At 47.6% G+C, this 15,578-nt stretch overlaps 1 protein-coding gene across 10 annotated transcripts in view; it reads left to right on the forward strand.

Annotated features, from left to right (window-relative positions):
- LOC119441940 (plasma membrane ascorbate-dependent reductase CYBRD1) overlaps positions 1-15,566 on the forward strand; it is a 147,856-nt gene extending 132,290 nt beyond the window's left edge. For 5 of the 10 annotated variants that reach the window (XM_049661748.1, XM_049661751.1, XM_037706616.2 and 2 more), the window contains exons 2-6: positions 249-275; positions 6,424-6,713; positions 7,463-7,668; positions 8,441-8,610; positions 13,756-15,566. In XM_049661748.1, the coding sequence (XP_049517705.1) occupies positions 249-275; positions 6,424-6,713; positions 7,463-7,668; positions 8,441-8,610; positions 13,756-13,909 (847 nt within the window). In that variant the 3' untranslated portion in view covers positions 13,910-15,566. The remainder of the gene's footprint in view (positions 1-248; positions 276-6,423; positions 6,714-7,462; positions 7,669-8,440; positions 8,611-13,755) is intronic. The other 5 variants (XM_049661749.1, XM_049661750.1, XM_049661747.1 and 2 more) reach the window with 1 other exon arrangement.
- The last annotated feature ends 12 nt before the right edge of the window (positions 15,567-15,578 follow it).

Consider the following 15,578-nt stretch of genomic DNA (forward strand, 5'->3'; position numbering starts at 1 on the left):
CAGCGAAATTTATGTGCCACTCAGCGACGAGTGCTTTCGGAGCGCGATTACAGCCGATAGTTCCGATACTCTGAGAGGGCGTCGCTGCTTGCACCCTATTATGTGTACAGGGCGTATATCGCGCCAACTGATTGCGAGGTTGTGTACAAGGATCTTATCTGATCGTTGCCGTCGATATATTGTCGACCGCGTCTGCACCTTTTGTGAATCAGTGCTGACTGCGAAACTCGCCGTTTGTGTCTTTCCAGGCATAGTCGGCACGAGCATCGCTCGAGGTGAGTATATTCTGAAACGCCTTCTCGCTGTGGCACTCTTGTCTGCTCGTGTGCACTAGCTAGCTGCACCCATTTCCCTACATTTATCGTCTTTTTTTTTTTTTTTTTCCCTGCCATTCGCCCTTGTTCACTTGGCCTTTTATACCTCGCCGTATTCACTCACTTTCTGTTCAGTTGACCGGCGCCGTTCGCTGCCCGGACTCCCACCGCCTTCCGTTCCTTTGGACGTTCGTTTTTCTGTCGTGTATATACGTATATATGATTTCGCTCGGTCGACGCGGTCGCCGATTTTCGCTCTCCTGCGCATCGTCTCTGGATTCGTTCCCGGCATGTCTATGCTGTTTTGTCTTTATTTTCCGCCCTCATTTGCATCCCGTCGCTTTTCTCAGTTACTTGAACTGTGGCCGTTACCTGATCACGTTTTTAAATCTTTTTTTTTTTCGGCATACACAATTGCCCGTGACATTCTGGTGAATATCGCGAGTGCAGTCACGTAGGAAGCTTCGGTCGCACGCTTGTATACGTGACTTGGAGAACCTACTGTTATCCAAAAGAGTTCGTGCATTGACCGCGTCGTCGCGCTCGGTGCTATACATGGTTGATGCGAGTGCAGCAGTGGTGATTACTTGCTGCCTTGATCGTGTAACTAACGTGACACGTGCCCGGCTCCTGCGGCAGACACTCGTCACCTGCTGCGGCTGTGCCCTATAGTACTCCCGATATTAGGCATAGGGCATTATGACCGCTGGCTAACGGACAATTGCGCAAGCTCAACTGCTGCAGTAATTGCGTCGCAGGGCTGCATGCGTTTGTTTGATGCCACTTTTTTTGATAATAGTTCTCTACTACATATAGGCAAACCCCCTAATTGAAATAAATTGTCCCACACCTAATTGTCGCACAATCTGTAACATCAGCATGAAACGCGAGCGCTGTGTATTATATGTTGATCTTTTTGAGCGTGGACACGGGAGCGCGTGGCTTTTAGTTTATAATTTTATAAGTTTATAATTTTATAAAGCGAGAGAAACAGTGCCTGAAGAAAGCTACAGACCAATTTTCTCCATTTACTTTACGTTTGTAAATAGCTTAGGCACAATTCCAAACTTGAAAGCTGCTGACTGGGATTAACCACTGCTTGCATCCGAATACATGGTGAAACATTCTTCGGCCGGAACCGTTTCTGCATAACACGGTATAAATTGTGGACGGTTGGCACGAAGTTTGTCTGCTCTCAGGTTTACCACTGCAGCCACTAATCTGCAGTGGTAGAGCAAATCGACATTCCCCCACGGCTACTTTCATGCACCCCGATGCAATTTTTAACAATATCAAGCTATAGCGTCGACCGGACGGCGTGTCAAGCGGACTTGTAGCGGCGGGATTGGCAACTTTGTGTGCGGTCGTGCAAGGTGCAGTCTAGTTCTAATGCATTCTGCTGCGCTGTTCGCTTCAGGAGTGACCCTCACCGCTACAAGACCACTGACACGCCGTGCGGTCGACGCTCGCGTGAGCAAGAGTAGCGCGTGCGCACCAAGTTCACTCGAAGCGCAAGTTTCGTCTGCTAGGCTCTTAATTCCCACAGGCATGACACCGCCCCTATCGCGATTAGCTCAATGAGAGCTTCCCTGCTTATCGGAGACACAAGTGTGCGTGAATCCGGACGCGCCTTTTTTTTTTTTTTTTTTTTTTAAGATATACCGCTGCAGTCCACATGCACCCTAAGATAAAGAATGAAGAGCGCAATACAGGAGAAATAGTTGATAAACCCCGCTTGCGCTACTCTTTCTTGCCCCTATGGTACAGTTGCACTACAGCTTTGCACGTTTTGTTCATTATTTTCCTGCGCATACGCACTAGAGCAGTACACGATTTAAAAAAATAATAAAACGCAAGCCAGGGGCCGAAGCTCCTGCTATCTGCTGGTCGAAAGAGCCTAGCAGACGAAACTTGCGCTTCGAATGAACTTGCTGCGCATGCGCTACTCTTGCTGATCTCGTCGCTTCGCGCCGTTAGAAGGCGCTTTGTTTCTGCTTACAGGCGCTAACTTAATTGCAACTGTTGTTGGAAGTTAGCGCCTGTGTGTGTCTCCGTTCTTCTTCTACGTCCGGGTTTTTTTTCGCTACAAGAAGAAAATCTGAAAACATCTTACACCAACAAGCCCAAACGTCTACACTGATGGACTTGCCACTTTGTTTTATGTGCAAAACAACTATGGTCAACAACAAAGTATACACTTGCTGACGCCTTTTGTTGAATACGACTTCACGAAAGTGGCCGCGTTGTTGGCATAACAATTTTAACTGGGACATCATTTCAACTTGAGTCCAGTCACATTATTTGAAAATAGCTTGAAAGGAGCTTAGAAATCTAAATCTAAATATAAAATTTGGAGCCTTTTTGCATAACACAAACAAAAGTGTATAATTACTGAAATGATATTGACAAACTAAACAGCCACATTTTGCTAAATCTAGGGAAGTTTTCATCCAAGTTAGGGGACAACTGGCTGCCGAGGTTGGCAGCACTGGCGCCAAGGCTCAGGTGTGCGTGCTGCATAGGTTTTTTTTTTTTTTTTTTTTAATCTTTGACAGAATTTTATACATCACCCGTGCTAGTAGCACTATTCTACTTCATGAGATGGATTACTCTCAGCGGCGGACATCATTCGGCCGATAAATCAAAATGAATATTTCACTAGTTAACAAATTTAAACTAATTGCCTTACGACACATATTGCAATTTACGTATTGTAGACGATGACTTCGAAAGTCATACCCGCTTAGAACGAATTCTGAGGATGACGCTATTTCGAGATATGCGTTACAAATGTTTGCAACGAAATGCATTGGTGTTCCAGTAATTGTTTAGCTTCAAGGCGTTCCGTTAAAACGGAATAACAGTGCAATTTTACCGCAAGTTTCACAGCGCTTATCTAAAAACTGGTGCTACTTTCAAAAGTCGTTTGCAGTGGATGTGCCTTGTGATATCGCTGGCTTCAATTCGTATGTTGCAATATGTGCGCTAAAGTAATTAGCAAAAAACTAGATTAGCGAAATTCCTTAGTCAATTTTGAAAACTGATTTTCAGTGTACGTAATGTGGCCTCTTCGAGTAATCCAGCTCAATGGGTAGATATGTGCTTATGCCACAGGCGATTTTTAAGAACTGTGAACTCTTCGGTGTATGTGTTTTGTTCTAAATTTGCCCTTTCATTAAGTACATTATCCATTCGTTTCGGTGCGTATTGAATACAAAAGCTTTTCAAATGCACTGGTTACTCCTCAGTATTTGCTAACGCACATGCTGCCTACTCCTTGCCAGTTACGTTTGCTTATACTAACCCGCAAGTCATTTCACAATTGCGCGAAAGCGTGGCCCCTTCGCGTATAACTGCTAGCTTAGTCTTTAACGGCAGGGTCCATGGTCCAGAACTGAAGAAATATCTACGCGAAATAGTCTACATACAATTTTAAGATTGAAGGCGCTTCAACAGTGTGGCGGTTTGAGCGAGTTGGTACTTTATTTCGACCGTATACCCTGCGCGGCAAACAGGGTGGAAGAATACCACGCATGCCTTTGTCATGCCCCATGCATACGCTCCGCCGATATACGGTCGAAGCGCTACTCCCGAAGGCACGTCTATCACTCACTTCACAAAACCAAAATAGCTCGAATGAATCACCTTATACAGTATCCCCCCCCCCCCCCCCGCCTTTTTTTTTTTTTTTTCTTCTTCTTCTTCTTTCTGTTGTTTGGTGGTGGAATGGCGTTGTTGCAACAGTTCGCTCGAACGAATATCTAGGATAGTTCATTTCGCAAATAAAGGAATGATGTCACGACATTTCGTATTCTAGTTTCTTTCCTCCCTTTGCGCGGATCTTGACCTGCCGCGTCATTGCGGCTCGCAAGTACAAGCATTAGTTCCGCGTGCATTGAAGGCGGGCGCGGCAAGCAGACAGCACGCGCAGCTTGTGTGTGTGTACGTACAAGGCCAGGGCGAAGCTGTACCGCCTCTCTCGCGCAGCGATGCGAGAGATCGGGGCGTCTTCGCGCCCGCAGCGCGAGCGATGCCGGCGTCGTTTTCCCCGCCACGTCAAAGGGCGAATCAGAGCGGCTCGTATCCGATTGTCCGCCCCGCGTGATGCTGCAGGGGCGGCTGGCTGCCCACGGGCGCGCTGCTCCGACCTTGTTTCCGGCGCTCTCCGCGTTCACCGACTTCGCGAGCAATGGCCGCACCGCATATATGCGGTGCCGATTCTTTCCTCCGGTGCCCTCCTCGACGCAATGCGCTGTTCGGGCGAAACTGGAAAAATGGTTTCGCGGGCGCAGTCAGCCAGGCATGCATACCGCGCGCTGCGCCCACGATGATGAAATTAGGTAGCCTTGAAAGGCCCCGGGTAGCTTTTGGCGGCGCGGATGCTCCAGATAGGGAGTATGACGCGGCCGCACTTTATTTTTCTTTTTACTTTTTTCTTTTGCGGGGGATCCGTATCTAAGAAACACCATCCGTATCTAAACACCATAAGCACGTTCTTTTTCTTTCTTTTTTATCAGTTCGAGCTTCTTGAGAAGCAAATTAAGTGAATGTCTCAACTATACATCAAGCGCGCTGCTTGTGGGCAAGTCGATAATTACTTGATTTAATACGGCTGATACTGCAAGAATCTGCGAGTATCAGATAGTGTGCTTTTGAATACGGTTATAAATGCGGTCAGAATAGTGTGGTTATGTCTGCTGACACGTGGTCTTGTCCACCAACATAATTCAGAACTGCAGTGTCGGGAAGCAACCTGCCTGTTATTTGTTCCGACCTATTTGAGCGGTGGGTATATAGAAAACGTGCGTATGCCGGCGGAAGTCGGTCGGAACGCTTTCACTACGAGAAATCTACTTCACCGTCTTGCATGACATTCAGCCAGAAATCCGGGTCCACACTATACGGGTTCACTTGCGACCTATATGAACTGTCTTTGCTGTCAGGTTGCCAGATAGCGAAGGGATTCGCATTATAGTCTTCAGTTTTGCGCTCCGTAACCTTTTTGCACAATCATATTTACGTGCCATCATCTTCAGTTCGTCTCCATTATCGCGCAGAATGGACACTTCGCGGTTCACTTACAGATCATTCCGCGTGAAATAAACGCAGTAGGTGAGAGAGAAAACATTTATTTTGACCATCAACGCAGTAAACAATTCAAATGATCTGTCCTCAGATCGTGCATTTTTTGAAGAAACGTAAACTGTAGTGAGACACGCGGAATCTGCATGCATATTTCCGTCGTGAAAATTAAGCGCAGGCGGCCAAAAGACCGTATACGAAATCCGAAATTTAAAACAGCGCCAGGTAGCGGGACACCAAAATGAGAACACAAACGCTGTAATAAGCTGCCTAAGGGGTGGCACGTTGATCAGAGCAGCGGTGGTTCTCAAGTATTTTCACAAGTGAGCTCGAAAAACACTGCCGCCGTCGAGTTAAAACCACTCGGTTCAAGTGGACTATACCGCGAACAAATGAACCTCATGGGCAGCTAAACAGCAAACGAGAACGATGAGCTATTCATTGTAAAGAACTGCGATATGAAAAACATCTAATAAATTATATTTTTCATTTCCAGTCCGAACTGCGTCCCGTAAACCTTTATAGGGAAGTGGGTAGGGAATATGTCAATATAGACATACTCTTCCGCAGTGCAAATCATAAGTAACACAGCACTCGCCGTACCCAGATGGTCTCCTTGCTAAGGACTAGCCAAATACAACGCGGCGTATAGCATCGGTGATTTCGGGAGAACCGGCGTATTCAGCACAGCGTGGTCGCTGCTATAGTCGATCGTGCATTGTCTGAATTATCTCGTTTCACTAATCCACAATATGTACATTGCGTAGTACACGTACGTACACAAGACCATGCGCATATCATATAATGTGTAGTGTTGAGACAACATATTTCGTGTACATAGGCGCTTTTCCTTTCTTTCTTGTTTTGCAATTTGTGACGTTCATTTCCCTCGTTCCTTTAGTACAAACTCTCGCTCATGCTGAATGTATAAAGCTTTGGGAGTAGATGGCTCCTTAATTGCGTATAGTGTGAACATCTCGTCCGTGCTAAGGTGTTTCTCGTCCTCCTCTCCGTGTGTCCGGTGCAGAAAGCAGCAGCAGCAGTCGGCCAGCAACGGTCAGCGTAGCGGCGGCGGCGGCGAGGCCGGAGGTGCGGTCGCGGCGGCCTCCAAGGCTGCCACCGAGTCTGCGGCCATGAAGGCGCTCTTCTACCTGCTGCTTTTCCTGGCCGAGGTGCTGCTGTTCGGCACCATCACGCTGCTCATCTACTGGATCTTCAACTACCAGGGCGGCGTCGCATGGGCCAACGACGTCAAGAGGCAGTTCAACCTCCACTATATCCTCATGACCGGGGGTTTCATCTTCCTCAACGGACACGGTGATTACCCTCAATATACGCCTTTCAATAAGAGCTCGTTTTTTGAAATAGCTCGAGGCAGTGAAAAGTGCCGCTATTCCTGTGCTGCGCTCCTGATGCATGGTAAGCGCGTGAGAAAGCTGTCATGGCGCTTATACGGCACTTCGGATAATTTTGGGGGGAAGACGTATAGGCGCCCAGGAATTATACCACCAATCAGGTCGACGGTCTCGAACGAAGTTTCAGCGGAGCGGGGCATAGCTGAGTTGCTGTCTTTGTCGAGCATAAAGCACAAGGTTTTATAATCGCGTTGTATGGGAAATAGAAAAAAAGGTTTTTTTTTTGTTTTTTTTTTTTTTGCGCCGAAGTCGTATAGTTCAGCTGTATACAGCGCTACACCCCGCCAGCGTGGCGTCAGTCACCATCTTCGCTGAAACTTCGGTTGCGCTGTAAGGCGAACTTGTGCCCATATGCGAACATTAGTACATATGCGCTAAGGTCAGTTCAGCCATAGTTTCCTACAATAACTATTGTATGAAACTCTGAGTTGAGCAACATCGAACATACCATGGGCGTCGTAAGAACTTCGTGGACGAAGAGGGAGCGCAGTTGTGGAAACGTGTTTATTTACTCGTGACTATATACGCGATGTCTCGGGTCAGACGACCAGCGTGGGGGCACTGTTCAACCAGATATGAAGATCACTTTGTACCCGCTTACAAGCGGGTTCTGCGGTTCTATACATGGCGGCGTTTCTCGTTTTCCTGCAGCGATGCTGGTGTACCGCAGCTTCACGTGCTGCAAAAAGATCTACAACAAGCTTCTGCACACCATCTTCTTCGTGCTGTCCATATCGGCCATCACCATCGGCATAGTGTCCGCCTTCATGGCGCACAACAGCAATGCTAACCCGAAGCACTTCTACAGTTTGCACTCGTGGATCGGCCTCGGAACTATGGGACTCTTCGCTTTGCAGGTATTGTGTTCATGGTGTAAGAGCGCGCTCATTTCCACAAGCTGGCTGTATTCGGCTGCCTCTTGACTGCGCTACTGCACTGGAGGCGCAATGTTTAGCGAACTAATGCAATAAGAAGGATGATAAAACCGCATAACACACGATCACGTGCTCAGCACGCGCATCCGGCTTGCAAGTGGCGTTTGAGAGCAAAGCGCGCGAACGGACGCCACAATGCGACGCGGCCAGAGTCCTTTCTCAATTAACGCAAATGAGAACTGTGGGGCCTTCGAACTTCCTGAAGAAGCCTTCGTGCTTTCAACATGTATGGTGCAGCGAAGAGAGGCTCGCGCACGTTCAAGGGTTTTAGAACGCTAAATGTTTCCAGCCAAAACTTCTGAGCGCTTCCGACGCTCTAAAACGCGACTTGCGCTTGCCAAGTTCAGCTTCCGATTCAGCATGCTTCCGTCAATCCGCCACGGGCGTGACAAACATTACGGTATCCACGGCAGCACAAAAACACATTTGTACCACGAGATCTCACTGCATACGTATTAACCCCACAAGATCGAAATGAACCCCGTAAACCCTACGCTACGTCGCCTTAAATTTGATAACATAAGGACAAATAAAGAAGCGTGAACTGCTGATGGACACCAACAAGTTTGTGTTCATTTTCCAAATGATTGTGCTAACTTAGGCCACATGTAGCTTGTCTTTTACCGCGCTCCAGAAGCAAATGAATAAACTCATTCTCGTCGTTATTGGCTAATACTCACTCCGCACCTTCCAGTTCATCGTAGGGTTCGTGTCGTTCCTGGTGCTTCTGTGCTGCGACAAGGCCACCGTCACCTACCGGCAACGCCTGGTGCCGATCCACACCAACTTCGGCCTGATCATCTTCAGCATCGCGGCGGCCGCCTGCGTCACGGGCCTCATGCAGACTGCCAAGGGCCGATTCAAGTGAGTGCACCGCGCGCGTATACCTATTGCCTATATATACTGCGTGGAATGTCGTCGGGTTCAGTTCAGGGAGAATTAAAAACTACGTGACGTGTGTATTACGCACAAGTGCCATATCTGGGCTTACAAGCCCAAACTAATATACCTGAACTATTGAACACGTGTGTCCAGACACCCGCCGCGGTGGCTCAGTCAGCTAAGGCGTTGCGCTGCTAAGGATTCCTATCGACCGATTCTATTTTTCTTATTGCGATAATTATATGGACACTCCAAGAGCATTTCTGCCGTCGCCGTGATGTGCCGTATAAAGTTCAAACACAACATCGGCGCCGCGCGCCGTATGTGCAAGTGAAAGCTTGCGAGGGCCAGCCGACGATCGCAGCTCCCCGCCGTCTTTTGCGCGCGAAGCACGAGGGGGGGGGAGGCGAGGGAGAGGGGCATTCTACTCCGGCGGCTGCTGCTGCTTACGGCGCGCCCGCGCGTGCCTCATCTTCAAAGCGATATGGGCCGCTATCCTGTACAGAGGTCAACACACTTGTGTAGAACACACACCTGAGGGCCAAAGCAGCTACCAAAGCTTAAACCGGCCACCAGGTAGACAGCAATCAATGGAAACTGTAGTCACGCAATCTCACATACAGCCGATTTTGTGCCACTTGTCATCTTCGGATATCGCCAGCGCAGTCCCGAGAACGTGGTTCAAGCGTTCTAGAGAAGTGTGAGCTCTGTACGTGTCCGAAAAGCCGGCGTTCGCTTTCGTCTCACGCGATTGTCCAGGCCGCGCCGCTATCACGGCCTAGGCCAATCTAGGCGAATCGCGTGAGGCTAAAGCCTAACGTCGGCTTTTTGAACGCGTACAAGATAGCTGCCCTGCGCTGTGAACAAAGTGCATGCGCCGAGCGTCGGTAGCTTCGTATGCGCTGCGCTTTCGACGTTTAGTTAGCGTTGAAGCGAGGGACAGCACAAAGCTCACTGCTGCTACCGCACTTCTTTACTCCAGCGTTTTGACAGCGAGTTTCCGCGGTCATCGAGCGAGATTTGTTCATGTTTACCTGTGCACGCGTGACACCGTGCTTGTTAATTTAGTTAGTAAGCGAATGTTTACAAGTTTATAAAGCTACCATCCTTAGTTCGTATAGCTGTGTACTCATTTGCTATCGCAATCGATGCTTCGCCTCTCGGGCGAAACTGCGCCCTTTTTTTTTTTTTTTTTTTTTTCATCCACCGCTCACGACCATCCGATCCTGGTGATAACGTATAGGCGGGGCGCCGCCCACACCACTGGTGAAGCGCTAAGAGGAATAGCATTGTAATCTAATCATTAAATTCTCCCAGCCTTGCATCCCGAGTACCGGAAACATTAACAGTGCGAAATAACAGAGCCCGAACCTGAGAATGATGCAATTTTATTGGCACGGCTGTGCACTATATACCTCCGGGATCGCCCCAGGAAAGAGCCTGTTTGACACATACCCGATACGGAAAAGTGGTGGTATAAAGTCGCTAAGAAAGATGTTCGCTTTAATTAACAAACAAATTAAATTGTCGAATGGCAGGATTCAAACAGAGGAACCCTAGCACAACTCGTTTTTAGTGTGTCAGCTTGCTACGCTTGCTTGAATTCATACTGCCACTACGGCTACGAGTCTCGCACTTCGTGTAATATTCTAACATGTTGCTATCGCATTCATTGATTCGCGCTTACGGCGAAGATCTGGTATTTTTTTTTCCGTTGCATTCATTTTCGCAGTGTCTAAAAATTTTACTTGGAACAGCGATATGCAGACTCCCGCCTTTTTAACTATATCGCGCGAGAACACTATTATACGGTCGTACGTTATCCCGAAGGGAACATCGCATTTGACGACTCTTGCACAGGAGAGTGCTTAGTGCACTTGAGAGTATACTTCTGCCGGTCTCGCTGATTATCGCCGCTTAAGGGCGCTAAAATGACGCGTGATGGACGCTCGCGCGATATAGCTAAACATGCGCGAGGCTGTACATTGCCGTAAATTTGCGCATATTTCTCGAAGCTGATACGATAAGCAGCACCGCTAGGAAACGTCAAAACAAGGAAGTGTTTACACTGTGTGGTGTTCTACTACCAGAGTAATGAACCGGAACTAAACCAGAAAGTTACGATTTTCGGTTTAAGTTGGCCATCTTTTGTCCATGCATTGCCTGCACTTGCGGCTCAATTATGCTACCTCGTTTGTAAATATGCATCTTCAAGTGGTATTGAAAGTAGCAGCACCGTTAGTGCGGTCTTTAGGCGTATTGTGTCACGGGGCAGACTAGGCATTGGCATAAAGCTATTAAGGGCCGGACTATGGTATTGGTGATAACTCGACAATATTTGCATCGCATCCGACGCGCGGACTCGCCAGACTGTAATGTGTGCAAAGTACCCGAGAGTGTGTAGCACATATACTTTTTGCTGGTTCGCAGCATGACTTTAAACAGCAGGCATTGATCCTTTCGCTAGCGCCAATTAACAGGCCGTTCAGTGAAAAAAAAAAAATCACCGCCCAAGCACTCCGTACAGATGATTAACCAGCGAAGCTGAAACGTGCGGCTCCGGTGTTAAGCCGTGGCTTAATCCCGACGCTGTATTGAAGCGTTTCTCAATTATTGGTTACATGTTTCTGTTTCTAGTGGAACGCAAGCGCCAATGGCGGGCGGATGCTGCTAACCTCGACGCCGAGCTAACTCGAGATATCGAATGCATGCGACAACGGCGAGCCGAGGAGGCGGCGTTGCGGGCAGAGCAGCGTCAACGTGGCAATGGCGCGAACGCGTTCGCCGGGGCGTTGCGCAAGCTTGGGTACAACGCAGAGAACGACGTCACTAACGGCGCTGCCAATGGCGCGCGCGCGCTTGGGTGCGACGTAGAGAACGACGTAAATGACGGCGCAGCCAATGGAGACGTTTATCGAAACATGTGGCGAACGGTTTTTCGTTTTGCCTAGCCATATAGAGCTTTCGCTGTAAAAGTGTTATTGGGCCATTGACCAGACATATAAACGAAGGGAGCCAACAAGGCTCTTGAATGTTAAGTCAACACAGGCCCAGCTTCAACGCTGTGAATGGGCCCTTCGAACACAAACGTGTATATAATCGCATCCTACTGCCTGTCCTCATCATTACTCCTCAGTCCCACATTTTTCTCCTGTTCCCTTTCCCCCTGAGCAAAGCAGCGAGCTGGAGGACTCCGCGTTTCCTCAATATATTCTCCTCTATCTCTCTCCAGCATTGGTGTTGGAACTGTATAATTATTTTGTAGGGGCGTACAAATATTCAAAACTTTCGTATAACGAATCGAATAGTCGCTATTCGTAAATGCGAATATTTTAACAGCGGAGCTGTTTAAGCCGGGCGTAATGTGTCTGCTGAATCCAAAAACCCTCTCGCCGAGCGATGAGTCACCTGGGTTGCCTAGCAACCCCCTCGCGGAGCGGCGTGCTTCGCATCCTCTCCATGCCATGCACATGTTGCCTTGACATGGGGTGTTAAGGAGAGGGAAGGAGAGCATGGGCGCGGGGCGCGCTATGCTCGGGAGAAAGAGAACATTAGAGAAGGAGAGAGAGAGAAATTGCAGCAGCACCAACGAGGCAACGCGCAGAGCTGCTGCCGACTCTGTTCGCGTTTCCCCGCCCCGCGTTCGCGCCGAATGCGCGCGGTATCCGTGACTGCAGCAAGCGCCTCTGGCGTCGGCTCGGCAGGTTTCGACCAGCCACGCGATGATCCGCGACTCCACGACGGCGGCAGAACTCTCGTTGACTCTGTGGCGAGTACATGTACCCTTGACCTGGGACGACCAAAAAAGTCGCTCATCTTGAAGCGCGTCGTGCGGCCAAGCGAGAATCTGCGCGTCGGCGGCGAGCCGATTCGGAATACCGTGCCTAGCAGCACTTAGCATTTCCTAGCAAAATTTAGCCAAGCCTAGTAAAACCTGGAAGAAAAGCTAGATCGATCGCCAGCTCCGCAGTTTCCTCCAGCCTTGCACCACTATTGCAAGCAAGAAGGTTAACAATTTTTAAAAACCTCCTTGAGTGCAAGCTGCCCACGTTTTTCTTAGTTTTTCGAATATTTCGGAACATCAACAGTGCCCAAAACAACATAAAATTAGAGCAAGAGTATGGTGAGCTATCACCCCGCAGGCATAGTATAGACATAAAACATGAGAACTTGTGTAGTGGAGCAGGCTACGTCACTTAGAAGCCACACTTGAGACTGTACAGCGATCATTCGCACTCTCTGAAGGGCCCTGTGCATCCAAAGAACCTACTTGCTTAGCTTCTAATGCTCCATTTGCACTTTTAGTTAACACTTCATAACGTACTACATTATGACAGAAACTTGCTAACTTTGCTGGGATGTGAACATCGTTTTATATTAATTGTGATAACTGCCGTTCACTATTTGAAAACTATTCGAAAAAGCATTCAATATTTGATTCGATTCGCTTCTAGCACTGTTCGATTCGTATTCGATTCGGTCTCAAAAATCACTATTCGCAAACCCCTGTTCTTTAGTAACTACATGCGGCCTGAAGAACGAATGGCGTAATCTAGTTGAGCTTAGTAGCAGCGAAGAATTTTTTTGCAAAATAAATTTGTGCTGTTTTCCTGTAATTATTTACTTTGGTTACGCAAATGAGCTTGGACCGGTTTGAACCATTACATTTTTTCTACGAAGTTGAACCGGCACTGAACTGTTTTTGGAGAACCGGAACGAAAAAAGTTTTGGTTCGACACTGGTTACCACTGAACACCTACAACCATCTTGTCTCTGGCCCCTTCTGACATTTCTGGACACCTTCCAATTCCACCACATCATTGGTTCTGATTGGTTCACAGGGCGGTTACGCTGATTGGGTCAAAATGCAAATATGGAGAAATTTGAGGGTGCTATCTTAAAATGGTTCAGAAAGGGAACGGTTTGCTTTCGGAACTGTTACAAGATCGCACCACAATATAGCATCCCAGAAGTCCTAACGCTGCTGCTTTGCCTCTTATTGGCTCCACGCTCTTGTTTACGTCGCTCTTTCGCTACACATAAGAGTTCTCATTGCTTCCATGGTTTCGTTTCATGCCTGTGTGCAGTACGCACAGTTGCTGATTTCCCTTCAATTTGTCGTTGCAGCGGCGTGAATGGAGCACCGAACTATCCGGACCTTCCTGAAGAGGGAATCTTCGTAAACACCATTGCCATTGCCATTATTGCGCTGACAATCCTTCTCCCACTGCTGGTCAGAAACAACCTCCGTGGTGGACAGGCTGTGTTCTCCGTCAACTAGTGTGGCAGAGCTATTTCCCCGCTACACGGCACCCCACGGTGCCGCAACAAAAAGGTGTTTAGCGACTCTGCTGGAAAATGATCTTTTTACGAGACTTCCGAGGGGTGTAACAACTGCGCGGACAAGTCGGCCGTACAGCAAAGGCAGTCTGCCCCATGTCTTGAGTGCACAAGACAGACGTAATAGTCCTGGCCACCCTCCCCAGGTAGAGCATGACGTCTGGTGCAAGAAAGATCAGTTTTTAGCGCTATTGTCGCAGGTACGACAGAACAATTCCTTTTTATTTCTATGTGTGGGGTCAGGGGTGGGAAGAAATAGTTGCGCAGCTGTACTTTTACTGTGCATGTTTTGCTTGAAACAGATTTTGATGTTTTCTGTTTGGTATTTGTCAAATGTGGTCATGGTTTGTTCAGGCAGTTTTTTGTTTTGGTTTTTTATTCGACATACTCAACAATCGGGGAGGGTGGGTACTTGTCACTCGATGTGTTTTTTGTTTGCCGGCAAGTCTTCACTTTGATACTATGAATCGAAATTTAAGCCAAGCTGGGTTTTTGTACCTTGTGGCAAAAGGGGAGTTTACAGCTTGAGAGGTTCCGCATGAAACTGCCACCAGGAAAAATATTTTCCTGACTGACATGCCGAGTGCTATAATGAACAGTGTTGTCGCATTTTTTTACTCATTTCACATGTGTAAACACACCCTCATAATGCTCATCTTCAGTAATGTTTCAAAACTTCAAGGCCTGTGTTTCAGTGGCGTCGCAATATGATGGTAAAGTGCATTTCGTAGGTGCACTTTTGAGCCGAGAAATGGCCATCGTTGACGGCAGTAATGTCCACTGTAGTTTCAGCTTCATTGTAGCAAGCTTTGGGACTACTACTATTTAAAACTTAAAGCGGGTGGCCCCGCAATACAAGACCATCCTTTGCGAAACTGTCATGACAAGAAGTCCTGTTTCATTGTCACGCTGTAGCAGTATTTGTTTCTGATATTCTGAAACCACACAAACTGCACTTGCTGAAACCTATAACATTTCCTGGCCTAGAGAATCTTTGCTTACTGCAAGGCTATTCTCCTGGGCAGCTATTCGTCTGAACCAAGAGAAACTTGAATAAACAGACTTTTAATACAGAGCAGTTTTACTTAAGGAAACATGAAAATCTCGGCATGTCAAGAATGTGTATGGTTTTTAGTGCCTTCACAAAATGATTGTTGTAGTATGCACTGCACACATTGCTTGGATGCTGTTGTACAGACCCAGCCACACATACGAGAATGTGCATATGGTGCAGAGAGGTCTTTTACTTGTGACTGCTGGGCTTCATAACGGTTTCTGTGATGCAATGGCTGAAATACTGTGCATATAGGAGTATTCACTTAGAGGCTGTTTCAAGCCCCCTGTCACTTGTAAGCAAGGTGGCTGCAATCCAGATTGCATTCTAGACAACCGTGGCTGGGTCTGTACACTATTTTAAGTTGCTTTAGCCTTGTGGTTCATTTTTTTGTACATACATCTTGAAAGTCCTGTTTTTGTAAGCTAATAAAACAATTGCATGAAATTTTGTGTATATACATACTATACCTGGCGAGACACATAGCATGCTCTTGTAACTTGATGGCGAAGTATATAATATTAAAATTCTACCTTCTTGCCAATGTGACTTCATT

This window comes from Dermacentor silvarum, chromosome 2 (assembly GCF_013339745.2).
Source record: "Dermacentor silvarum isolate Dsil-2018 chromosome 2, BIME_Dsil_1.4, whole genome shotgun sequence".
Lineage (NCBI taxonomy): Eukaryota > Metazoa > Arthropoda > Arachnida > Ixodida > Ixodidae > Dermacentor > Dermacentor silvarum.